The sequence below is a fragment of the Engystomops pustulosus genome, chromosome 3, assembly GCF_040894005.1.
Source record: "Engystomops pustulosus chromosome 3, aEngPut4.maternal, whole genome shotgun sequence".
Lineage (NCBI taxonomy): Eukaryota > Metazoa > Chordata > Amphibia > Anura > Leptodactylidae > Engystomops > Engystomops pustulosus.
In genome coordinates this window covers 100,903,134-100,929,569 of record NC_092413.1, presented here as the reverse complement: position 1 = coordinate 100,929,569, position 26,436 = coordinate 100,903,134, and the positions used below count along the sequence as shown (strand labels likewise).

Genomic DNA, 26,436 nt, shown 5'->3' with positions numbered 1-26,436 from the left:
TAAATTACCTAATAATGTAAAGTGGTCAACCTCTTAAACCGGCTGTCTGTCTGTCTCTGTCTCTCTTTATCTTATCTCACATATGCACTGTCTTATAATCATTGCCTATAGTAACCAATCAAAGCTCAGAGCTAATATTAATGACATGTGGGAAATAAGAAGCTAAGCTGTGATTGGTTGCTAACTGCCACAGTGGCCGTTAATAAGTGTATTCTGGTAAGCACGTGATTCCAAACCTAGTCTATTACGTTTCCTGAGTAACAGGGAGTTGCTATGCAAAATTTGGTGATCGTAAACGTGACGGCGGATATACACGCACACATGCATACACTCCACTTTATCTATCAGTGCAGTTTACCAATGAGTGCAGTGTATGAACTCATTATGAACATGTAAACAACCACTTATTATTGCACTAGCTTAGGTTATCATGATTTTTTTGTAAAACAATATTTGATTTTGAAAAATATTTTATTTTGTGCTGGGATTAGAAAATATACAATATTTATCATAATGTTTAGACTTTTATGTAATTCAGAGACAGTGTTATAGATATGTGGTTCCATTTTAAATATTATTTCAATATATTATAATCCCCTGGCAACAAAAATAGAAAACCACACAGTAAAACTAACCCAATTATGTACCATTGGGGGGCTATGCTACAGGGACTAGCAGCAAAGTTCGATAACTACTGAGTTTTTGTGAAACGTAGATCACATCAAACACCAGGGAGAGAAAGCATTCCTCCATATTTCTAGACATGAAAGAAATGTCTTGGAAATGGTGTTTCCAGGCATCCTTTAATAAGAAGTATGATTTTCACATACCATATTCTTAAGCTTATCTTTCAAATTTCTTTCATCTGTAAAATAACTATAAAATATATGTGTCTCCTTAGTAGAACATTTTCACTTTGGGAGTTTCGTACCAATTATGGGTTGTTAAAATTTGAATTCAATGGAAATAGAATTTCTCAATTTTTATGCAATATCTCATTATCTATGTTACAAACAAGCTCTCTATTCAGACTTTTTGTCCTTGAACACAAAAAAGCTAATTTTTAAATCTACTGTTCCATCCAGTCTCTAAAGAAGTTGTCTGATATAAACTACCTGAACTACAATTTAGAATATACAATTAATTGGTAATTCACATAATAAAAAGATTTTAGTTTTATTTTTATAAAATACAGTCTCCTTTTTGGATTTCTTCTGGTGCCATATCATTTATTTCTTTCACATACCAATATGTATTGTACATATAAACACATATATGTACAACAATGTGCATTCCTTTGCAATGATTCTTTCATTTATCATTTCTGTCTGTTGATACATAAATAGAAAGAAGAATCATTTTAAAGGAATGCACATTGGTGTATATATATATACACACCTTATCATTTTTGTGGCTCTACGTTGAACCCTCTCCAGCTCCAGGGCATCCTTTTTATGGACCGGTGCCCAGAACTGGACAGCATATTCCAGATGAGGCCGAACCAATGCCTTGTATAGTGGTAATATTACATCCCTATCACGAGAGTCCATACCACTTTCGATACATGACAAGATCCTACTAGCTTTAGAGGCAGCTGATATTGCATGCTGTTATTCAATTTATGATCAACTAGTACCCCCAGGTCCTTCTCAACAAGGGACTCTCCCAGATTTACTCCCCCAAGGACATATTTTGCCTTTGGATTATTGGCCCCCAGGTGCATAACCTTACATTTATCCACATTAAACCTCATTTGCCAAGTGGATGACCAAACATTCAGTTTGTCCAAGTCACCCTGCAGCCTATGAACATCCTCCATAGACTGTATTACACTACAGTTTGGGGTCATCTCTATATCATTAATAAATATATTAAATAGTAGTGGGCCAAGCACAGAACCCTGAGGTACACCACTCATAACTGGTGACCATTCCGAGTATGAATCATTGACCACAACTCTCAGCCAGTTTTCAATCCAATTGCAAATGATTTCTGCCAAACCAATAGCCCTAATTTTACCCATCAGACGTCTATGAGGGACAGTGTCAAATGCCTTTGCAAAGTCCAAGAACACAATATCCACAGCTGCTTCTCCATCCAGGCATCTGCTCACCTCTTCATAAAAGCAGATAAGGTTAGTTTGACAACTTCTATTCTTAGTAAACCCATGCTGGCTATCACTTATTATTCTATTTGATGTCACATACTCCAGTATATAGTCTTTTACTAACCCTTCCAATACTTTCCCCACAATGGAAGTTAAGCTTACAGGCCTGTAATTGCCAGGCGAAGTTCTAGAGCCCTTTTTATATATTGGCACCACATTTGCCTTGCGCCAGTCACTTGGCACCACACCAGATATTACGGAATCCCTGAAGATGTTAGACAGCGGTACAGCAATAACAGAACTGATTTCTTTAAGAACTCTGGGGTGTAACCCATCTGGTCCAGGAGCTTTGTACACATTGATTTTATTGAGCTTAGATTGGATAATGTCTACATTTAGCCAGTCTAGTATATTACAGGGTGCATGACCTGCACTGACACCACCCACGTCAGAAGTTCTCTCTTCTATTGTATAAACGGAGCTAAAAAACCTATTAAGTAACTCCGCCTTCTCTTGGTCTCCAGTCACCGATGCCCCATTTTCAGAATAAAGGGGTCGAACCTGTTCTGACCCATTTTTTTTTGCGTTGATATACCTAAAAAATTTCTTGGGATTTGTTTTGCTATCTTTAGCCACCTGTCTTTCATTTTGTATTTTGGCTGATTTGATTTCTTTTTTACAGATTTTGGTAAGTTTTTTGTAAGTATTGAAAGGCTCTGGTGACCCATCAGATTTATATTTTTTAAATGCCCTCTTTTTCTCATTAATTGCCCTTTTAACTGTAGCTGTAAGCCACGCGGGGTGTAATCTAGCCCGTCTATACTTGTTACCTATTGGAATAAATTTAGAAGTATAAAAACCCAGGATAGATTTGAATTTCTCCCATTTAACATTAGTATCATCATTTGACAGAATCTGATCCCAGTCCATATCCTGTATTGCAGCCCTGAATTTTTGGAAATTAGCACTCTTAAAATTCAAAGTTGTTGATTTTCCCACCTGTTTCTGCTTTTTAAAGTTTAAGAGGAAAATAATTATATTATGATCGCTGTTCCCAAGGGGTTCCCTGATACTGACATTTTGGACAATCTCCTCATTGTTAGAAATCACAAGGTCCAACAATGCGTCACCTCTTGTGGGATCTTCTACAAGCTGCACCATAAAATTATCCTGAAGAATGTTCATAAAATGTCTCCCCTTCACAGATGAAGACGAGCCCTGACCCCAATTTATATTTGGAAAGTTAAAGTCTCCCATTATCACTACGGTCCCCTCCTGTGCTGCCCGCTCCATCTGTTTATATAGGTGACCCTCTATTTCCTCAGAGATGTTAGGGGATCTATAAATTACACCAAAAATAATTTTCTCAAAGCTCTCTTGGCTTTGAATTTCAACCCACAAAGTTTCAGCCTTCTCACACTCTTCTGAGACCACTGACTCATTCACAATCGCTTTTAAGTCTCTTCTGACATACAGACATACACCACCTCCCCTCCTATTTGCCCTGTCTTTCCGAAAGAGTGTAAAACCTTGAATATTAACAACCCAATCATGCGATGCATCAAGCCATGTCTCTACTACACCAACAACATCTAACTGTTCCTCTAATATCAGAGCCTCAAGCTCGCCCATTTTGCCTGTGATACTTCTGGCATTTGTGAACATACAATTTAATTTTCCACAGTTATTTATCTGATTTAAAGTAATTTTACTGGCACATATATCCTCACCACTGTTCTGCAACTTGTGGATCTCCTTATCCACTGCCTTGGTCCCACATACACCGCCCACCTCACCACCCACCAACATAACCTGCCCCCTCTCTGACCTGTCTACCCCTTCAGTGTTTTCCTTTTCCTCCTCCCCTGATCCTAGTTTAAATACTCTGCCACCCCTGCTAGGATCTTCTCCCCCAGCACAGCAGCCCCCCTTCCACTTAGGTGCAAGTTATCTGCAGAAAACAGCTTGTACCCCAGTGAAAAGTCAGCCCAATGCTCTAGAAACCCAAATTTTCTTATCCTTGGGCGATCCTCATGTGAGCCAGTTTCTTTGTAGCGCTTGATGGTTTTTGCAACTGCACTTGGTGACACTTTCAAAGTTTTTCAAATTTTTGGGACATAATACAAATTCTAACTGTGTCTTCAGTAGGACTACCATCTGTGTGTCCACCTGACTTCTGTACAACACAACTGTTGGTCCCAACCCCATTTATAAGCCAAGGAATCCCACTTATTAAACCTGGCAGGGCACACCTGTGATGTGACTACTTCTTGAAGCTCATCAAGAGAATGCCAATAGTGTTCAAAGCAGTAATCAAAGCAAAAATAGGTTACTTTAAATAAAAGACATAGGGGGTCATTTACTAAGGGCCCAATTTGCGTTTTCCCGACGCGTTACCCGAATATTTCCGATTTGCGACGATTTTCCATGAATTGCCCCGGGTTTTTGGCGAACAGATCGGATTGAGGCGCATCGGCGCTGGCATGCACGCGACGGAAATCGGGGGACGTGGCCGAATGAAAACCCGACGGATTCGGAAAATCTGCTGCATTTAAAACAAAAAATTGGTCGCACGGGCCATTCTCACATGCACCAGGAAGTGATCAGTGAACTCCGACGCAACTCGGCGGACCTCGGCGCCGCAGTGACACCTGGTGGACATCGGGCGCAGGACCTTCATGAATCGCTGGAAGACCCGAACGCTCGTCCGAGAAGCCGTCGCTGGAACGCGAATGGACCGGGTAAGTAAATGTACCCCATAATTTCAGTTGTTTCAAACTTTTTTGTTAAGTATATAATTCCACATGTGTTAATTCATAGTTTTGATACCTTCAGTGTGAATCTACAATTTCTATAGTCATAAAAATACAGAAAACTCTTGAATGAGAAGATGTGTCCAAACTTTTGGTCTGTACTGCACATATAATATATGTTGAACCTTTTTGTATTTGGTTATATTATGTGGGGAAGGCAGTGTAATGGATCCTGTTGAATACAGGCGGTTCCCTACTTAAGAACACCCGATTTACAGATTACAAGTAGTTAGAAACGGACCTCTGGATTTTGATAATTTACTATAGTTTAGTTCTAGGCTATAAGAGTTTAGCTATAATAGTTATCAAATGTGTCTGTAATTAAGATTTATTGTTAATCCTGGTTCTTATGACAATCCAACATTTTTAAAATCCAATTGTTGGAGACCAAAACATTTTTGACTGGGGTTACAATAATAAAGTATACAGTTTTGACTTACATTCAAATTCAACTTAAGAGCAAACCTGCAGAACCTATCTTGTATGTAACCCAGGGACTGCCTGTACTATGTTTTAATCTAAATGACAATTTAGAATATACAATTCAATGGTAATTCAGGTCATTTTTGATCATTTATTATGGTGCCATTACATTTTTTTTCTCATTTTACCTATAATTTAGTAATATCTAGAGAGATAGATATAGGTTTTTTTGACTGCCAGTAGCTTTCATTGTTTACATGGTGCAAAATTCATTGACATAGTTAAATGCAATTTTTTTGTAGAAGATGCAGCATTTGCAAATTAATCTTTTAGGACAGCATTCTCTGTTGTCTTAGCATCATAGCAAATAAGGTTAGAAAAGAACATAAATCCATCAAGTACAGCCAGTAAAAAAATGGGAAGTTTTGCCAAATAATTTAGTGATTATAACATAATGTTACTTTTTCTTTTCCACAGTGCAAGTGCATAACTTTACTTTTTCTTTACATTAAACATCATCAGCCATTTCTCAGCCCATTCCTCCAGCTTCCACAAATCCCTCTGTAATATTATACTATCTGCCTTGGTATCATTTACTTTACAAAGCATAGTATCATATGAAAATATTGAAACTTTACTGTATAAACCCTCCATGAGGTCATTAATAAAAAAAATAGAAAAAGATGGGGTACCAATACTCACCCCTGTGGCATCCCACTGGTAACTTCAACCCAATTTGAGAATGTGCAATTAATAACCTGTGTTTTCTATCACTAAGCCAATTTCCAACCCAAATAAAAAGATTTTCCCCTCGTCCCGGTAGTCTCATTTTATGCATCAACCTTTTTTCAGCAATGTATCAAATACCTTGAAAAAGTTTAGATTCACAACATCCACAGCCTCCTCCAGGTCCAATCTACAAGTTATCTAGAAGCTGATCATATTGATCTACTTCTGTGTTATAAGGTTGTCGTTGTAGGGCAAGCATGTTCGTACTGATAAAGGGGACAGATATGCTCCAGGATGAACATACACAGAAGATTGCACTGAAGTGGGCTGTTCCTGTGGCATCTGTTCTGAGCAGAGAAATCAGGGCAGTATAACAGGTTGGTCAGAAAAATATTAGAATAGTAGAATTTTTCACTTAGTTTTTATAGTAGGTGACAGAAGATAAAATATTATTATATTAAATATTATATTAAAGTATTACAACTTTGAATATGGTTTTAAATGATGGGGATTGTCTAAGAAACTGTTAGATTTATGGTGTTTCTTTTATCGTTGCAGTATGCTACTTGGCTCGTGCTCTGGGTATCTTGGAATGTATTTATTATATGTTTCTATTTGGAAGCTGGAGAACTTTCTAAGGTAGGCTTTCATTTTACTTATGTATAACTACCACTGACAAAAGAATTCATCCTGAAAATCTTAGGATTCTTTATTTTCTTTGTGCAAATAACCACCAATCAAGGCTATTTTTTAAACCGTACAAAGTAAAATTAAAGGTCATACTGTGCTTACTGTCATATGTTACAATGTTAAACAACATGATCGACAATCAAGGATGTAAGAAAGATATAACTACAATAATGAAAACAGACCCCAGTCAGTTTTCAGAGCACAAAATAATAATTTTGCACATTTCAGGGAAAAAAAAACATGAAACATCTGATACACATGCCAAGTGACACCATAAACTAAAACACACAAGGAAACACATAAGAGATAGGAAATAAAAGGGGGGAGCATTATTTAACATTAGATGGTAATAAAGAATTAGGCATTCAAACTTGAAAACAAGGTGATCTTCTGAACAAACTTCAGGGAAGCCACTGGGTATGAGTGAGCTGCATCAGAAGCCTCTTTATTCAATGCCACTGGTTCCTCCATGCATAATGAAGCTAAGTTCCTCAACCCAGTGGGCCCTGGAGGGGGGCATCAGATATTTCTTTAACTTAGGCAAAACTCTTCTGTCTTCTAACATCAGGAAATAATGGACCAGCCCCCTTTTTAATTGATTGAAATGAAGCTGGGTACTTTGATAAAAGCACCACCCTGGGAATACAAGGGATATTAGATTGGAACATACTGGGGCAGATTTATCAAGCCCCAATATTTATCAAGTCAGAGTATTTCTAGTTGCCCATGGCAACCAATCACAGCTCCCCTTTAAAATATTCATGAGTACTGGTACAATGAAAGCTGAGCTGTTATTGGTTGCCATGGGCAACTAGGAATATTCTGACTTTCATACAGCTTGATAAATCTACCCCAATGTTGTAAAATGTAATCAACTGTTTCACATAAACACTTAACTTAGGGGCAATCCCACCATATATGTAACATGGTGTTGGTTTCCAACAGGCACCACCAGGCCAATTAGGCCTTGAAGGATAGTTAGATATGATGCAATAACTGGGGAGTCATGTACCACTACGAACGGTTCTTGAAATTGGCAAGCATAAAGTCAGTTTTAAAATGTAAAATGTCCCATTTAAGGTTTCTTCATTTGCTTCTATTTGGTTAGGATTCATAGTACTATTGCATTGCTTTTTATCTTGTTTCTATCTTTCTTTAGAAGCAAACTAAGTTTTCCTTTAAGAGTACTTTTTCTCAGTCGTGCCTCTTTTACATGATGTATAGTTATTTCGGAGTGGCTGTGAAGATTTTGATCCTATTGTCCAAAGCTAAACTACATACATAATGAATGCTGTTTTTCAGCTGTACTATTTTATATACAAAATGGTCAACTGTAGTCTTCAAATGTTACTGTTATTGTTGCCAATGAATGAGGAAATGAAATGAACTGTGACTCTTATTGTGATAAAACAATCTAATATGAGGCATTTACTGCAAAGTTATTTTTATTTTGATATTTTTACATTCTTTATGGCACTTTATTTTTCCTTTGCAAACTGGGATTATTATAACAGGAATTCTCTGAACAGGAATTATAGAGGGTTATTCCAATAAATGCGTGCAAAAGTATATGAAAATCTAGTTCACTGTTCTGGCATTCATAGACTTATAAATCTCATAAAGGTGTTTAGGATTGGCATGCAATCATAAGAAATCTTATATCTGTACTTGACATATGCAATCTGTTAATATGGTCACATGGTCGCGGGCCGAGCCCATAGCCGGTAAGTCTCTGCTGCATATTGCAGAAAAGGCTTACCAGTAACACCCGCGATCGGTGCCGGCAAATCGCGTCCAAAGTCAAAACTGGCACTTTTTTGCCATTTAAAAAAAATTTAAAAATTCTATAAAAAGTGATCAAAAGGTCGGACAGTCCTAAAAATAATATAATTGAAAACATCATCAAAAGTCGCAAAAGATGACACCACCCTCAACTCCATACACTAAAGTATGAAAAAGTTATAAGCACAAGAAGACGGCAAAATAAAAAAAAATTTTTTTGTTCATGAGGTTTTAATTTTTGTAAATGTATGAAAACATTATAAAACCTATACAAATTTGGTATCCCTGTAATCGTACTGACCCAAAGAATAAATTAGATGTGTCATTTGTGGCGTGAAGTGAAAGTCGTAATATCCAAGCCCACAAGAATACGACACAAATGCGTTTTTTCACCATTTTCACTGCATTTGGAATTTTTTTCCCGCTTCCCAGTACATGGCATGGAATATCTAATACCATCACTATGAAGTGCAATTTGTTACGCAAAAAACGAGCCGTCACATAGCTTTTTACGTGTAAAAATAAAAAAGTTATAGATTTTTGAAGGTGGGGAGTGAAAAATGGAAATGAAAAAACGGGAAAGGGCCCGGTCCCTAACCGGTTAATATATTGTGAATATGCATGAATAATAGCATATATACTAGAGTATAAGCCGATCCGAGTATTTGCCAAGGCCCCTAATTTTACCACCAAAAACTGGGAAAACCTATTGACTCGCATATAATCCGAGGGTGGGAAATGCATTGGTCACAGCCTCTACAGTATATAGGAAGCAAGTCCCCAGTAGTAAATAGCTTGCCAGCCCTCTGTAGTATATAGATAACCAGCCCCCAGTAGTATATAGCTAGCCAGACCCAGTAGTATATAGCTAGCCAGCCCCTAGTAGTATATAGCCAGCCCCTAGTATTATATAGCCTGCCAGCCCCCAGTAGTATATAGCCAGCCAGCCCCCAGTAGTATATAGCCAGCACCCAGTAGTATATACCCAGCCAGCCCCCTGTTGTATGCAGCCAGCCAGCGCTCTGTAGTATATAGCCAGCCAGCCCTCAGTAGTATATAGCCAGCATTCCCCTGTAGTATATAGCCAGCCCCCTGTAGTATATAGCCAGTCCCCCATAGAATATAGCCAGCCAGCCCCCAGTAGTATATAACCAGTCCCCTTAAGTATACAGCCAGGCAGTTCCCTTGAGTATAAAGCCAGCCAGTCCCCTTAGGTATGCAGCCAGTCAACCTTCTGCCCCCTGCAGTATTCAGCCCCATGAAGCATACAGCAAGCCAGCCCCATGTAGTATACAGCCAGCTCGCAGTTTGCCAAGCACATTAAAAATACAAATTTCCATACTCACCTTCGGGTGGTTCCGATGCTCGTCGTGGCTCCCCGATGCTCCGGTCCCCATGGATGGTCTTCTCTCTGTTGTAACAGCCAGCAGAGACACGTCCATGCAATCTGCAGGCCGGCACACACTATGACGTCATCAGCGGAGACACATCATTGTGTTCGTCGGCCAGCAGAACGCATGGTCGTGTCTCTGCCGGCTGTTACAGCAGAGAGAAGACATAAGAGGAGCCACGTTGAGCATTATACTCGTTTATACATGAGTATATACTGTAGGTTAATTAAATCTACTAATTAAGACAAGGGAAGATTGCAGCACCTTAAGGGACTAGTAACCTACCTAGGTTGCTCCTTAACAGTGAGAATTTCTGATTGACTGCTTGGTGGATTAACAGCTAAGAGAATGATAGTTGCCCCATTTTGTGCATGCTGTTTTTCTTCTCTCATTCTACGGAACAAGCCCCTTGTACCCACTTCATGACGATGGGGGATTTATGTCTGCATGAAAATGTTTTGTGCCATGTTTGAAACTGAGACACAGAGAGTTAATCTTATGTTGTAGGTGATTGGGATATATATATATAAATATATATAAAACGAATAAATATTAGATAGTGAAGTATGGTGACCACAATTAAATATATTTAGCTACTGTACTGTTTTTTTCTCATGATTTAGTGTGATTTGATCCTAAAATTTCCTATATAAACAAGCAAATGTAATGTTTTAATATCTCTACTTAATGTGACAAATTTGTCTCTAATGCATCTAATGGTGTTTAGCATGAATTACATTTCTGTTTGAAATGCTCGATTTTCACTTAGCAAAGATAAAAGAAGCCTTTGAGGCTATTGTGCTATATTAGCTGTCATTTTTGGCATATTGCTTATTAGCCAGCTATTCACATTTCACATTCATGTTTTCATTTTGTGCATTCATAGCTGAGAATAAATATGACACCAACCCGTAATGACACTCATAAGTATTTCCTCTTGTTACAAAATGACACGTCGAGGCTGAAAAATATATTACATTAAATTGGTTTAAAATGAAGAATAAAACATACCCTTCAGGCGAGTAATGATTTAAAGTATAGCTTTATTCAGAAGCCACCACAGGAGGTAGGTTTATAGTGCTCTTTTGTATTGGCAAAATTCAAACCTATTAGTATCACTTTAAACCTACATAAATTATGCTCTATATACTTTGAACAAATGTGATGTAGTCAACCCAATAACTTCCTGTACTAAGCGTTGCCAGAGGGACTTTTCCAATGTGTATGTATTAGCTTTGACTTTTTAATGTGATTTTTTTGGTATACTTTTTTTAGTGAAGAATTTTTCCTTTCATCCATGTTCATGTGTTGAATTTAATACAGTAAGATGACAATTTTGCTGTATAATTCTAGCATGATAACCCTAAAAATAATGGGGCTTGAACAATTACTTAGCTAGACCTTTTTACTATATTTTGTAATTAAATGTTTTTATCATGTACACACTATTATTTAAAATAAATGTAAATACACTTCTCAAAAAAATAAAGAGCACACTCCAATAACACATCCTAAATCTGAATGAATGAAGTATTCTCATTGAATGCTTGTACAGTCAAAGTATTCAATAAGAATATTTAATTCACTCAGATCTAGGATGTGTTATTTGAGTCTTTGCTATATTTTTTTTGATCAGTGTATATATAATTATTGTAGTATCCAGTCAGCCTAATCACTTTTTACATCTGTGTTAGCATCTTTCTTGGCCTGTACTGTAAAATTGAGGATAAATTGACTTTCTCTTTGTCTCATTTCCTTCGGGAGTGTGAACACGGGTTTAGGTCCTGGGCTGCTGATTGACTGCACCATACAAATTTCCTCTGCAGCTCAGTCATGGATCAGCAATAGTTTAGCTGCTGTGACTGAGAGAGCTCTGCTCTGGAGCAAAGTTTCTGGCTGAACATAAATGCCCTGCCCTTTGTTTGTTTTTTTTTTGTTTGTTCCGTACTCTATGCAAGTGAGACTCTGTTATCTATATTTCTGATATTTTTATCTTGACTTGTTTTTCTGTGTTTCTGGCTCTGCACTGAATTGCTATGTCTGTTGTGACATAGCTCATTGACTATTCTAGTGTGCCATATTGTTTATCCTGTTTTGTGTTTTATGACGTAGACTTAGAGATTGATCAATGCCCAGTTACTGGCCATTGATTTGGATGGACTCATTAAGCAGGCAGGGACTGTCAGGCACTTTTAGGGTACAATGTCGATGCCAATGCCCTGTCATTTTATCACTTTTCTATGAATAATAACGCAAGGAAAACAAAATCCCTTAGCTAGAAGCAGAAAGCAGCTTCTTCAGCTATAATTTTGACAGTTTTAGGGATAATTTTAGATACTGACATATCATGATTGCAGTAAATGATTTAAGAGGTACACTTTATTCAAATTTGGTTTATTGACAGGAATCTTTATTTAATATCTCTCTCTTTTCGTGATTTATTTCTGAGTAAATTTCCACAGTATTCGATATGGCCTTACGGGTTACATCATAGACAGGGTCTATAAACCAAGACAGACAACTTGTGAGATTAATCCATGTCATATATTATGTCTAAGTGGCTGTCCAGCAGTGCTACACTTTCACTGTATACAGATGTATCCACTCTTAACTTAGCTTGAATATACTGAAAAGTGTATCCACGAGATAAGCAATGACTTGCTGATGACAATGACGATTATCTTGATCCACCTGATAAATAAAGCTATAGGTTGACAGTATGTAGAATGTAAGTATCAATGCTCAGCCTACCATTTTCATTTTTCAGGATAACAGGATGTCTTTTTTATGATTGATGGAGGTCTAAGCTCCATCAATCATTTAGGACTCTAATTTCTCAGGTCACAAAATATCAGCCAAGAGGAAAGGAAAGGAAGAATACACAAAGCAATGTGAAATGGCACTCACCACCTTATTCAAATGTTCTCCCACGGATATGGTAAAAGGCACAGGGACTAGGGAAATCCCTGTACTACTATGTTCTTTTAACCTCTTTACGGCTAAAATAAACTGCTATAATGCCACAACTTTTAAAGTCTGCAATTGTACACCCTCAATTCTCCCGAATTATGATTTTATAATTGATGTATTAAAACAAATAGAATAAGGCGGTGCCTCTCTTTAAGTTATATTTGGTCACAAAATGAAATCAAATTCTCTTTTTCTGTATGTTCTTAATTCTTTTAATCTGAGCAAATAACTTAATCTCTTATATTATTGTTTCAATTAGCTATTTGTATTTTAATATGTTTTCAGGCTCAATCTTATTATTTTTATGAACCAGACGCTGACTTCTAGCTAATATGTGTCCCAAGTCTTAATCTGGAATTATCAAATGAGTTGAAACATTCTTTAATTTTGCCTTTGACAATATATATATATATATTTGGTCTTTGCTGGAAATGTCCAGTTACCGTATCAACAACAGAAAAGAATGCATAGCTTAAGTCTTTTAAATACAAATAATCTAAGGTTGAAAAAGCGGAGCAACATTTTAAAACAATTAATAAAAGAACACAGAGAAAAGATTTTATTAATACTGGCATATTCCCTCCTCTCCTTATCCATCAGTGTACTGCATGTCTGATACTCTAAGAGGTTCCGTAGGTTCACTACACTACCAGAATGAAATGAAATGTATCTCAAATGTAGTATCTGCCAGCTTTTGTTGGGCTCACTGCCTCACCATGCTTAAGGTGACTGGTGTGTGCTGGTAATCCAGCAATAATGCTGTAGATGGGGCTTTTTACATGCCTTATCCACCAGTCCACCACCATATTCAGTGTTGCACATAATGGGACTGTGTAGACTGTCCCCTAATATCTTATGGCTGTATGAAAATATATAACAAATACAAAGGCGCATGCAATTATCGACTATGTTAAACAGAGGTTATCGAAAAGTAAAAGTATACACAATAAGCATTGTACAATACAGAGCCCCAAAATCAAGCAAATTGGGAGTCATAAATGGAGAGACAAATCAAGGAATATCCAGATTTAATGAGGAAAATAATATTTCCCCAAAAAGTAGCTCTTGGAATCAGGGTTTAGACCAAGAAACAAAGCCAATTGAGGTCACATCTGTATCTGTTGCTAAATTGATTCACAAACCAAGATTCCCTAAAGTGGACCAACCCTTTAAAGAAAGTTAAGGCAACAGATTGTATCCGATGCAAATTATCTGAACAATGTTGCAATGCACTGGAAGATAAATAGAGACATAAAATGTGTAAACTCTATTTTTCAAACAGGTCCCCTGTGCAAAGTGTTATTTTAGTTTTAGTTCCGTAAGCGAGAATTAGAGTTCTTCTCATAATATTTGGCTTTTTAAGCACATTTGTATTACACGTTTAATTATCAATGTACTGCACTGAATATTTAAAGGAAACCTACCACTTCTGAAGGTAGGTATGAGATGCAAACACCGGGCACCAGCTCAGGGTGAGCTGGTGCCGGTGCTTAGTCTCGTTAGTGTTAAAACCGCGGTATCGCGGTTTTAACACTTTTTAAACTTTATAGCAGAAACTGCTGTGCGCGCACCTACATTGGAAATGCCGCAGGCGTTGCGCGCGCACGGTCGCGCGCAGCGCCGAAGCAGTTTCTACTATAAAGTTTAAAAAGTGTTAAAACCGCGATACCGCGGTTTTAACACTAACAAGACTAAGCACCGGCACCAGCTCACCCTGAGCTGGTGCCCGGTGTTTGCATCTCATACCTACCTTCAGAAGTGGTAGGTTTCCTTTAACAGGCTGCATCTTGTCATCATATTGAAGGCTGGGTAACATATCCTGTAAATTGAGCCACACATTTTTCTGTGCTTGATCTTATGCACCAATATATCAGAGAAAAACAGTGGTTGCCAAAAATTAGTCAAATATAAAGGGAATTTTCCATGTTTCCAGGGTATTTAGATATTTAATAGCACATATTTGGGTTGAACTTTTCTGTGCAGAATATTTAAAAAATAATGTAAATCCGACAGGTTTTTTTTACAAAAAATTTGCTGCAATTTGTGTGGAACCAAGATAACATAAAACATAAAATTCTTTTTTTTCTGTGGGTCAGTTTGCATATCGTGGTACCAAATCTAAATTTATTTTGTAAATTAAATTAGTTTGTGAAGCTGTTATTGTGTAATATAATTCTTTTGTGTGATGGATGATTAAAAATGTCAATTTGGCATTTTTTTGTCATATGGCATAAATACTATTGTAGTTTTTTAGCATTTTACAAAATGTGTGTAATTTTATGGTATTTTTTTAAGGGCGGGCTATTTTTTGGGTGTTGAAGTTAAAAACAATTAAAGGGGTATTCTCGTCTGGGCATTCACATTCAGTTTCACTAATATTCCATTTATAAACATTTCTTCAATTGGATGTTATTACAAAAAATGTTCCCGTGTGAAGATAATTTCTCATAAATGTAGTCATTCTGTCCCTTAGAAACGAGATGGCTTCCTCGGTTACGACCACGTTACACTCTGGCAGCGGTGGCCAGACATGCGCTATTGAGTCCTGTCTGACCTCCTGGCTTCGCAATCATTACCACAGGACGGCTGTGGGTCATGTAGTAAATCCCGGACATTTCATATACAAAAACAATTTGTTTCTTTGTGCAATCCCTCCAGCAGACGTGGCGGTATCCGAGGAAGCCATGTCGTTTCTAAGGGACCATATCACTACATTTATGAGAAATTATCTTCACACAGGAACATTTTTTTTAATAACATCTAATTGAAGAAATGTTTATATATGGCAGATTTATCAAACTGAATGTGAATGCCCAGGCGAGAATACCCCTTTAAGCATGAGTTGTTCTCTAGTCTAGTAATGAAATATTATGCAATGGTTGTGAGTGCAGATACTAAGAAACAGCTTTGTTTTATCTCCACCATTATTAGCAAGCACTAATAAACAGAAATGGATAGTGCCACAATTTTACAATTGATAAGATTCTTTTATTCTATGTAGTTTCCATAGATTTGAGAATGTTTAATGTGTTTCATTATATTATTTAATGCATAATCAGAATATGTTAACCATAGTGCCTCCAACTAAACTAATAAATGTTTTAGAAGGTACAGTTCTTAAAAAGAAGAACTTGTTAAAAAAAATTTAAAGCAGCACCACCAAATCCGGTGCCACCCGGATCACTGACCTAATAGTCTATACTGTAACCTCTGGAGAGAAGGTGGCAGCACTGGAAACAAATAAAATACATGGTTTACCTAAAGAGAAGTTGTAAAGCCAAGCTTGAATAAGACAAAACAAACTTTAGTCATATATAAATGGACCCTGTCACCACCAATCCCGACCCCTGCATACTCCACAAAGCACCTTATAGCTCACTTTGTCTCCATTGATCGCTTTATATAGTGAACTACTAGCATTTTTTTAACCCCTTCATAAGGTCATGGAGGTGGGTGAACTCCAACATACAGTCAAGCTACACCTCCTCCTCTCAACCCTTCACATTCCTACCCAGGCCCCATACCCATTAAAGGCATCCTCAGTACACATTGCAAGAGCACTCATTAGGAAGCTGGTCACGCTTTAGCGTGCATATGCATACTATGGATGAGCATCGGCTAGCTACCTGTGCACTGTAACGGAGCATACGTGGTGCCCCTGTGAAGCTTGCCATGGATGTGCTCAGCCGTCACCAAGCTCACAGATACTCTGTGTACTGAGGATGACTTTGTCGCGTAGTAGATCAAATAAGGAGTGTGACAACTTTTATATTTACTTTTTTCCTACAAATTAAATTAAATATTAATATATAAAAGCAAAGCGGTCATATATATCTGATAACTTGTTCCTGCCATAAACAATATGTAGGAAGAACTATCGGATCTTTACATGAAAGAATAGATAAACACTTAATGAATATTAAAGGATCAGCTAGTCATTCCCTGCCATTACATATTAAAGGTAAGCACCAGATCAATTCATCAGAGGTAAAGTTTTGTGCTATTCTATCAATACACAAAGACTGAAGGGGGGGGGGGGGGGGCTTCATTTCTAAGATGTCTACAGCTGAGTCCAGAACAAATAACTAGTTAGAGTAGCTTGTACTCAGAGGTTTAAATGCTGAAATGGAGGTCTTTGGTTTTATTTAATTGGTGGGGCATTCCCTGTTACTGAACCATAATGTCAGACTGTTACCAGCACTTGAATTGTTTTTGTCTTGTTCAACCCATTATGTGTTGTTTAGGGATATCTTATTTGTGTTTCAGATAGTTATATACAGTATACGTGCCTCAATTACACAGGTGGCTACTCTCATTGTTAAATACTAGTAAAGTCTAATCTCAACTTAAAAAATTTAGCAAGATGTAATTTAGTCAAATGCGTAAATGGTATGCCATTAATTGTGGATTGTAGGGATATCATTATAGGGTTCCGAGTGTTCATGGACTAAGATACAACAATATGCACAATTCCATTAGTAAAGGGTTTCATTGACGCTTTTTGAAATAAGACCTATATATATTTTTATTTATTACAATAATTTTAGTTTTTGTTATATATAGAAAAATAAATAATCAGATCTATGGAAAATGTTGTGGTTGTAAACCTGTACACAGGTACACTGAAATGTGTGTGCCACTCATGTTCTTTTTTCAAATAGTTCTATATTACTCCTGTTTCCAAAATCAATGAAAACCACACTTTATCTTCTTCATATCCCTATTTGCAGCACGCTGGTTACTACCAGATTTGAAGAAATATGAAATCCATTCTCTTTTTTACTCATTAAAACTATATAGCTCAAAATATTCTGATCTCTTTTTATTTATGGTTATACATTTTTTTTAATATTCTCTTTGCATGATTATATGGGGCTACCATCTTGTATGAGTTCTAAATAATGTGTGTGCAGAAATAGACTACAGCTGACTCCTTGAGGTCTATGGGAGAGTTATCTAGACATGTCCTGTCCAAAGAGGAGAGTAAGGTATGCAACATCACTTATTGTAAGTAGTGAAAGCACAAAAGTACAAAAAGGGATTTCTGTTGTACCCCAGATCCAGGTGGTATTGTTTTTCTCTTAAATCCTTGTTCAAACCATATGGTCCTCAGATATTTACATTTGTATATCTCATACTAGCCAACGGCCTCAGCGATAGGTAGGAGCAGCTTGTAATGGGGGAGTTTTGAATGCTTGGCATCCCTTGATAATGCACATCACTGGCACTGATGTGGTTGCACACTGAAGGCATTCCCCGACTTAAGGACACCCAACTTACAAACGACCCTTAGTTACAGACAGACATTTCTGCCCCTTGTGACCTCTGGTGAAGCTATCTGGATGCTTTATTTTAGTCTCAGACTGCAATGATCAGCTAGAAGGTGTCTGAAATGAAGTTTTATTGCTAATCCTTATTCCCATGACAGCACAACATTTTGAAAATGCAATTATTACTCAAATAAAAAACATTTGTCTGGAGCTATAATTATAAAATATACCAGTTCTAACTTACAAACATACAAATTCAACTTAAGAACAAACCTAGAGAACCTATCTTGTACTTGACATGGGGACTGCCTGTACTTTGTGTGTGACAGATCTGTTATTCAATTTGGAACAGATCCCTAATTTACAAAATGTATTGGAACACAGTGGATCTCTAGTACAGCAGAATATCTAGCTCTAGGCAGTGTAATAGTGAGGTAGCTGGAAGAAGACACTAGTACTTTATACTATTGTGCTCTATGACTGTACCTACATTACTAGATGTTGGTGGTGGAAGGCTCTCACTGGGTGCTATTTAAACTGCTAAAAAATAAAGGCTGTTTTATTTTCTTTTACATCCCTCCTTGGTTTAATATGTCAATGAAATATATTAGCCAAGGGAGCAGTAACATTTTATTTTTATACAGCACACAGAAATACACCCCTGTGGAAAATAAAATGTTACCATTCCCTTGGTTGGTGTGAGTTAATTCACACATAAACTTCTTGGGGCCATATCTTTTGACAGATCTAAGAAAAAAAGCAAACAACAAATTGATAAGGGGCACAGTAACAATCAAATCAGTAACACACAGCACTTGGTCCAGCACCTGGTCTTCTATATATTATATAAACAGAGGGCTTATTCTTTTAGCCAATGGAAATAACATTGATGTAACTCAAACAAAGGATAAGGACAGGTATTTAGACTGTAAACAAGAATAGCCAGGTATTATGTAGAAATGAATAAGGTATATTCTCCTGTGTAAAAGAATTATAATGGTGCTATCTTTATTGCTACCCTGCAGCACTTTAATTGCACAGAAACAGTGATCTCTTTTGGTGTAATTTATGGGGAAATGTTTAGTAATTGCTCACTTAATTCTCATCTTCTGCTCATCCACAGTGATTCTCAATGATTCACAGTGCTCCCTACGTGATTTTGGATACAGATATAGCTATCAATTGTCAGGACTCGGGATCAGTGGATCCTCTGGATCACCGCGGGAGGTGGTACTAGTTGACACCTGGGACTGGAATCTAAGTGGCACCTGGTTTTCAACAGAGCCCGCCACAACAGAGCCCGGGATGGTCTTGCTGTGGCATGGTACCACCAGGTCGTTCCACAGGTGTAATTAGCCTGCGGTGGCAGCTGAGATCAAGGTACCTTTGCAGGAGTCTAGTGGTCGGATTCAGGCACAGGGTCGGGGCTGGCGGCAGAGATGCAAGGTCAAGTCCAATCCGAGGTCAGCAATGGGAGGTCCAGGCAGATGGGAATGGGAACACGGGACACAGAAACGCAGAAACACAGGAACACAGGAACTAAGGAGCAGGAACACACAGGAATGCAGGAACACAGGAGCAGGAACACACAGGAATGCAGGAACACGAAAACATGAGAACACAGGAGCAGGAACGCACAGGAACGCAGGAACATGGGCACTCAGGAGAAGGAATACATAGAAATGCAGGAATGTTGCTGGGGAGCTTTCTCTAAGGCGTAGGTACATAGATCCGGCAGAGGACACAGGAAGGGGCTGGAATCTAACTTGAATCTAACTGGCCCTTTAAATTTCTTGAAGCTGCCGCGCACTCGCCCTAGGAGGTGGGGACTGTGTCAGTGCTGTATCGTGGAGAGGAAAGTGGATTGCCGGGAAACCGGAAGAACCGGAGCAAAGGATAGGGGCACGGGTGTGTCTGCAACCCGGGAGATGAGTCACAGAAGCACCCATGACATTGATTACTGCGGGTTACCACCGCATAGATTCCTAGGCCAAGAAAGTTTAAATAATAAGAACTATATCTTTTGCTTGAATAACTTTTGCAAACCTTTAAATAAAAGAACAAGGAGCTTTAAAATGTAACATTGACCCTCAGAGCTATGCTTATAGTAATCAAATCTAACATAATGGGTTTCTCCTAGTGTTTAACATTAGTATTTTTCTGTTACTTGTAATATATATTCACTGCTTACATTACTGTTTTGTGGGAAAATAGATTCCATTTATCTGATCTAATTACAAAGAGGAAAAAAATGTTGTTGCACAAATTATGTTTCTGGATAATTGAATATACTTAGAGCCAGGCACTTCTACCATTAATGTTACACTTAAGAACAGTGCTATGATAAGCACATTTAAACAAGGAAATTATTTGCATGTGTTATAAAAAGATTATGCTTAATCAAGGCACTTCTGAAAAAATTTACTGTTTTATTGACCTCTAAGCAGATAGTGTGCATGAAATACCATACATAATAATGCCATAGCTGTTTAACTTATTTAAAACAGATACCCCTGGGTTGGACTTGATAAACTGATGTCTTTTACTAACCTCTTTTACTATGATACTATTGTTTAGCCTTTGATGACTTTGTAAATTATTTATCTTAGACTACATTTGTAATGACTATTACATAACCACACACCAATAACAGAAGTGAGTTCTTTAATAAGTCTGGGATTTAACCCATCTGGTCCAAGAGCCTTGTACATATTTGGTTTCTTGAGTTGGATTGGATCATGTCTACATTCAGCCAGTCTAGTATTGTTATGGGGATAGTGTGCCTTGAGCTTGCCCCACCCCCTGTCCCTTCCTATAGCCCCCCCCCACGCTAAACCGTGGGGCGACTACTTGAAGACTCGAAATACACTGGATAAGTGTGGGAAGGGAAACACAAACAGACTGACAAACATAAAACACAAAAGAATGGTAAACTAAGTATTTTGTTTTGTAAATACAATGTTTTTACATGGTGCCTTGTGCTACATTCATGTAACTAGGGTGATGTCATCTAAGGTCATGTATATTTTACATTAGCAAAATGTTCCCCATGTATCTGATCACATGAAATCAAAGCATGCCTCCATAGACTTCTACTCCTCTCCATCCTCCATGCAGACATGCTGTGATTTCATTTGATCAAATGCATACATTGGGTACATTCTGCAAATGTAAAGGGTATAGAACCTTAGATGACATCACCCTAATATAACATAAAGTTGATTTATGGGGATGTAAGGTAAAATGAGGGTGTCAGTTACTTACTAGGGGACTATGGGAACTTGTCACTAGCTGTATTTGTAAGAATGTAGTGAAAGGTTCCCCTTAAAAAAAATGTTTGAAATGAATGACATCTTTCACAAGTATTTTTAATCAACAGAAGAAACATTATATTATGCTCTAGAGAAAGCTTGCTGGGGTTCATTGCACTCCCTAACTGTATGCTATATAAATGTTGTGCCCTACCTCTCATTGTGCCAGTCAAGTGGCTGGCCAGGACCACAAGTGGTTAAGTTGCAATGGACTCACAGATGGCAGGAATCATGTTGCTGGCTCTCCTGTCATAGTGGTTAGTAGGTTCCCTTTGACCTCTGCGTTCAGGTTACTTCTGTAAAGAGGGGACAGGCCCAGCTTATCATGGGACTGAGATTGGTGTCTTTGGTGCTAAATAAATGACAAGAGACACAAGAGAGGAATTCCATTAGATAGGCTTAAAGTTGAGTTCACTTATAAGGAGGTATATTTACAGTCTTTAGTTCTTTCTTGTTAAGACCACATGTAACAGTGGCAACAACATGGCTGTTGCTCTCTGGTTTGCAATACAATAAACAGCTGCTCAGACGTTAATCACAATAAAATGTATGTCATTTTACATTAACAAGATAACATAACTATTTCTCCTAATGTAAACTACATACAACATGTAGAGGGGCCTAATCAAGTCTGGGACACTTCACAAAACAGGTAACTAATTTATCTAAAAACATTTCTTTTTAAAACGTTTGTACTTTCATTTTTTTTTTCATATAAGCAAGTTCTTATTGACGGACCACTGGAGTGCAATGATGCACTCCTACAGTATACAGTAAGTTGTCTACCTTCCATTGAATATATTTTAAAAAAATGGCAAAATGATCTGTTGAAGAACTAAAATTGCACAGTATATCATATGCATACTAAAGACCCTTTATTTTTTTCATGTTTAGCAAAGTGAATCACTATCAATGTGAATGCAGAGCAACATATTCAGAAGTTTTTCAATGCTTTCTTCACGCGCATCATGTTTTCAAATATGCAATTGTTTCAGCACATCAGTCCATAATCGATGCCATTTCAATGCTATGGCTAATCAATACATAACACATACAACTTTTGGTCTATGGCATATTCTTTAAGATAGGCAATGCACATGGGGAAAGGATATAAGGTAAAATATAATTAATTATAGTGTGATCTATGGATGTTATTTATGAGAATTGTTAAAACAATATATAAAAACACTGTGAGGTAACAATGTTGCAAAAAATCTGTGAAAAGACTGAACCAGTCTAAAAAAAGACTTCGTACATGTAGAAATCTGTTAGAGGCATCCACCCTTTCAAATGCCGTATACTAGAGTTGTAGACACAAAAATGGAGAAATAAGTTTTCCGGGACCGCAGTCTTCTGGGACCTCTACAGTACTTTAACTCATAGGGGCACATGTATCATAGTTTGGTCTCTCTGAGGTGCATTTTAGAGACTTTTGTTGGCTAGTTTTTGCACCTTATGTATGTATGATCCTGTCTTTTTACTTGTGATACATGTTCAGTTTTTCCTATCCTGGCAGGCACAAATTTTGGCTTCTTTTTGAGACTTTTTGTTGCAAATGACTCAAATCCACATGGACACAAGCCACGTGAGGGGGTTATATACAGGAGTGGACACAAGCCACTGGAGGAGGTTATATCCCTGAGAGGATACAAGCCATGTGAGGGGTTATATACAGGAGAGGACACAAGCCATGTGAGGGGGTTATATACAGGAGAGGACACAAGCCATGTGAGGGGTTATATACAGGAGAGGACACAAGCCATGTGAGGGGGTTATATGCAGGGGAGAATACAAGGCATGTGAGGGGGTTATATGCAGGAGAGGACACAAGCCATGTGAGGGGGTTAAATAATGGAGAGAACACAAGCCATGTGAGGGGGTTATATGCAGGGGAGGATACAAGCCATGTGAGGGGTTATATACAGGAGAGGACACAAGCCATGTGAGGGGGTTATATGCAGGGGAGGATACAAGCCATGTGAGGGGGTTATATGCAGGAGAGGACACAAGCCATGTGAGGGGGTTAAATAATGGAGAGGACACAAGCCATGTGAGGGGGTTATATACAGGAGAGGACACAAGCCATGTGAGGGGTTATATACAGGAGAGGATACAAGCCATGTAAGGGGTTATATACAGGAGAGGACACAAGCCATATGAGGGGTTATATACAGGAGAGGATACAAGCCATGAGAGGGGGTTATATACAGGAGTGGACACAAGCCATGGCAGGGGGTTATATACAGGAGAGGACACTAGGCATGTGAGGGGGTTATATACAGGAGAGGACACAAGCCATGTGAGGGGGTTATATACAGGAGAGGATACAAGCCATGTGAGGGGTTATATATACGGGAGAGGATACAAGCCATGTGAGGGGTTATATACAGGAGAGGACACAAGCCATGTGAGGGGGTTATATACAGGAGTGGATACAAGACATGTGAGGGGGTTATATACAGGAGAGGATACAAGCCATGTGAGGGGTTATATACAGGAGAGGATACAAGCCATGTGAGGGAGTTATATACAGGAGAGGACACAAGCCATGTGAAGGGGTTATATACAGGAGTGGACACAAGCCATGTGAGGGGGTTATATACAGGAGTGGACACAAGCCACGTGAGGGGGTTATATACAGGAGTGGACACAAGCCATGTGAGATGGTTATATACAGGAGTGGACACAAGCCACGTGAGGGGGTTATATACAGGAGTGGACACTACTGTTAATATGGGATTTAACATGTTTCATTTTTAATGCATTTTGAAACTAATTACAACAGCTGTAGAGAGGTGATTTGCCTTATTTCATTACTTTTAACATTTGAATTTACAAAATGCATAGTAAACGCAATGTTAACACACACATTAACGAGGCGTTTATATTGCATTATGTAAACACAATTGTTAACAGTAATGAAATAAGGCAAATTACCTCTCCTCAGCTGTTGTAATTAGTTTTAAATGCATTAAAAATGCAATTAAACCACCACATGTGACCTCACCCTTACAGGTAACTAATTTAAAAAAAAAGCAAAAATTTAAGAATTTTGACAAAAGAGGTTACTGTGCAAAATGTTAAACATTTAAAGCATGTGAAATAATTCCAATTTACATGTTAAAATCGGGTCCATGAAAAAAGAATTCCTTTGCACCTGCCCTCGACTAGGTGCAGATTTGTGCCTAAAAAGTCGGAAAAATAAGCAAAAAAACTGATACATAAGTGAAAAGTTGCACGGAACATCTGGGAAACTAAGATACATAAGGCACACTACACAAGATGCAGACCAAGACGTACTTGAAAAACGACAGGAGAAAAGTCGCAAATATGAATAAAGTCGCAAAAATGAGACAATTTAACTAGCAAAAATAATGATACATGTCCCCCATAGTCCTTCCGGACAGCTCCCATAGGTTCCCATAAGGTCCATCTTCCCCTCCCGTTCAGCCCTCGCCTCACCACTCGCAGCTTCTGCATGTACTGAGTACAACTTAAGTTATTCTCCTGATCATGATTTTTCATTACCTTGTGCTCCACTTTCAAACTTCCTTGTCTGTCTCTGCTTCCTTCAGTCTTCTGGCTGATTGGTTAATATATCCAAATTGCACTTTTATTATTATTTAGCATGATTAATGACTTAAATATGAAAGGCTTGTTTCAGTGACATTATGAGTGATAAGCTTTGATGATTTTATGTTGTTAAGCCGTTTCTTATACCACTATTTCTTCTCTCAGATTTAAGATCTAAACTTGACAAAGAGATGACCGAAACATTGGGAAAGTAAGAATATTTCTAGTTGCCCATGGCAAACAATCACAGCTCCCCTTTAAAATATTAATGAGCACTGGTAAAATGAAAGCTGAGCTGTGATTGGTTGCCATGGGCAACTAGAAATATGCTGACTTTCAGACAGCTTGATAAATCTGCCCGATTGTATCAATTGTGATCTGCGTACCATATGTGGATAATTTGCTACATACTATGGTGAAGGCTTATGTTTTTCTCCATCTATGTAAATAAAACGAAGAAGATGTACATCAATTGGAGTATGCCATGTTCTTTGTTTAATGTTTTGGTATAGAGTTCCAGAGTAAGTGGATAACACGATAGTGAAACAGAAGCTTTTGTGTGAATCAGAGATTACATATGGGATGCTATTGGCTGATCATACCATCTATATAACTTAATTAATATTAGGTTGGCTGCCCATGATTTTTGTTTGATTTTTAATATTTTCCATATACAAACATGTGGTAAGCAGCCCAATAACTGAAGTTAGGCTAAAATGTTATAATTAATATACATCTTCAAAACCAAAAAGGGGAAATGATCACTTCCCACAAAGTTCACCCTAGTTTTCCTGTGTTGCGACCCATTTATCACTGGGACCCAGAAGTTGAGTCTTTTAATTGGCTCATGGCATTATAGAAAGTAGCAATTTTCTGAACGCAAAAGGAGCACTTTCTTGCAGGCATAGGAAAAAAGTGAAGATTGGTTGTGCCAAAAAAAAAAAAATATATATATATATATATAGCCTCTTGAATGCTCTTGACCCCATTCCGAAAAAACAAGTTTTATTTAGTTTCTTTGTGCAATTTTTAGAACACAACTTTAATGCACACTGATAGATATTTGCCACAAGAAAGGTAGCTGAAGATTCACCATGAAGGTTTAGTCTGACAGCAGTAATTTTCTGTGCTGTGCTATCTGCTGCTCCATTTCCAAAAATGACATTACTTAGAAACTGACAGGATTATCCAACCTTCCTGCTCCTATGAGTATCTGATGATATCTCTTTGTACTGTGCCATCACTGGCAGAGTGCAAAACAGCAGGAGTCCAAGTATCAAGGATAGAGCCAAACACTAAACTGCTTTGCCTAGAGAATCCGAGATGTTGGATATGTTTGAGTTTGTTAAATCATATTTGTTCATTTTGAGTTGGATG

General features: G+C 37.8%; 1 protein-coding gene across 3 annotated transcripts in view; it reads left to right on the top strand.

The window, feature by feature from the left end:
• NKAIN2 (sodium/potassium transporting ATPase interacting 2) overlaps nucleotides 1–26,436 on the top strand; it is a 535,491-nt gene that overhangs the window by 222,770 nt on the left and 286,285 nt on the right. For all 3 annotated transcript variants that reach the window (XR_011854158.1, XM_072141621.1, XM_072141622.1), the window contains exon 3: nucleotides 6,631–6,711. Coding sequence is in view for 2 of the 3 variants with exons in the window: in XM_072141621.1 (XP_071997722.1) it covers nucleotides 6,631–6,711 (81 nt within the window). In the remaining variant the exon portion in view is untranslated. The remainder of the gene's footprint in view (nucleotides 1–6,630; nucleotides 6,712–26,436) is intronic.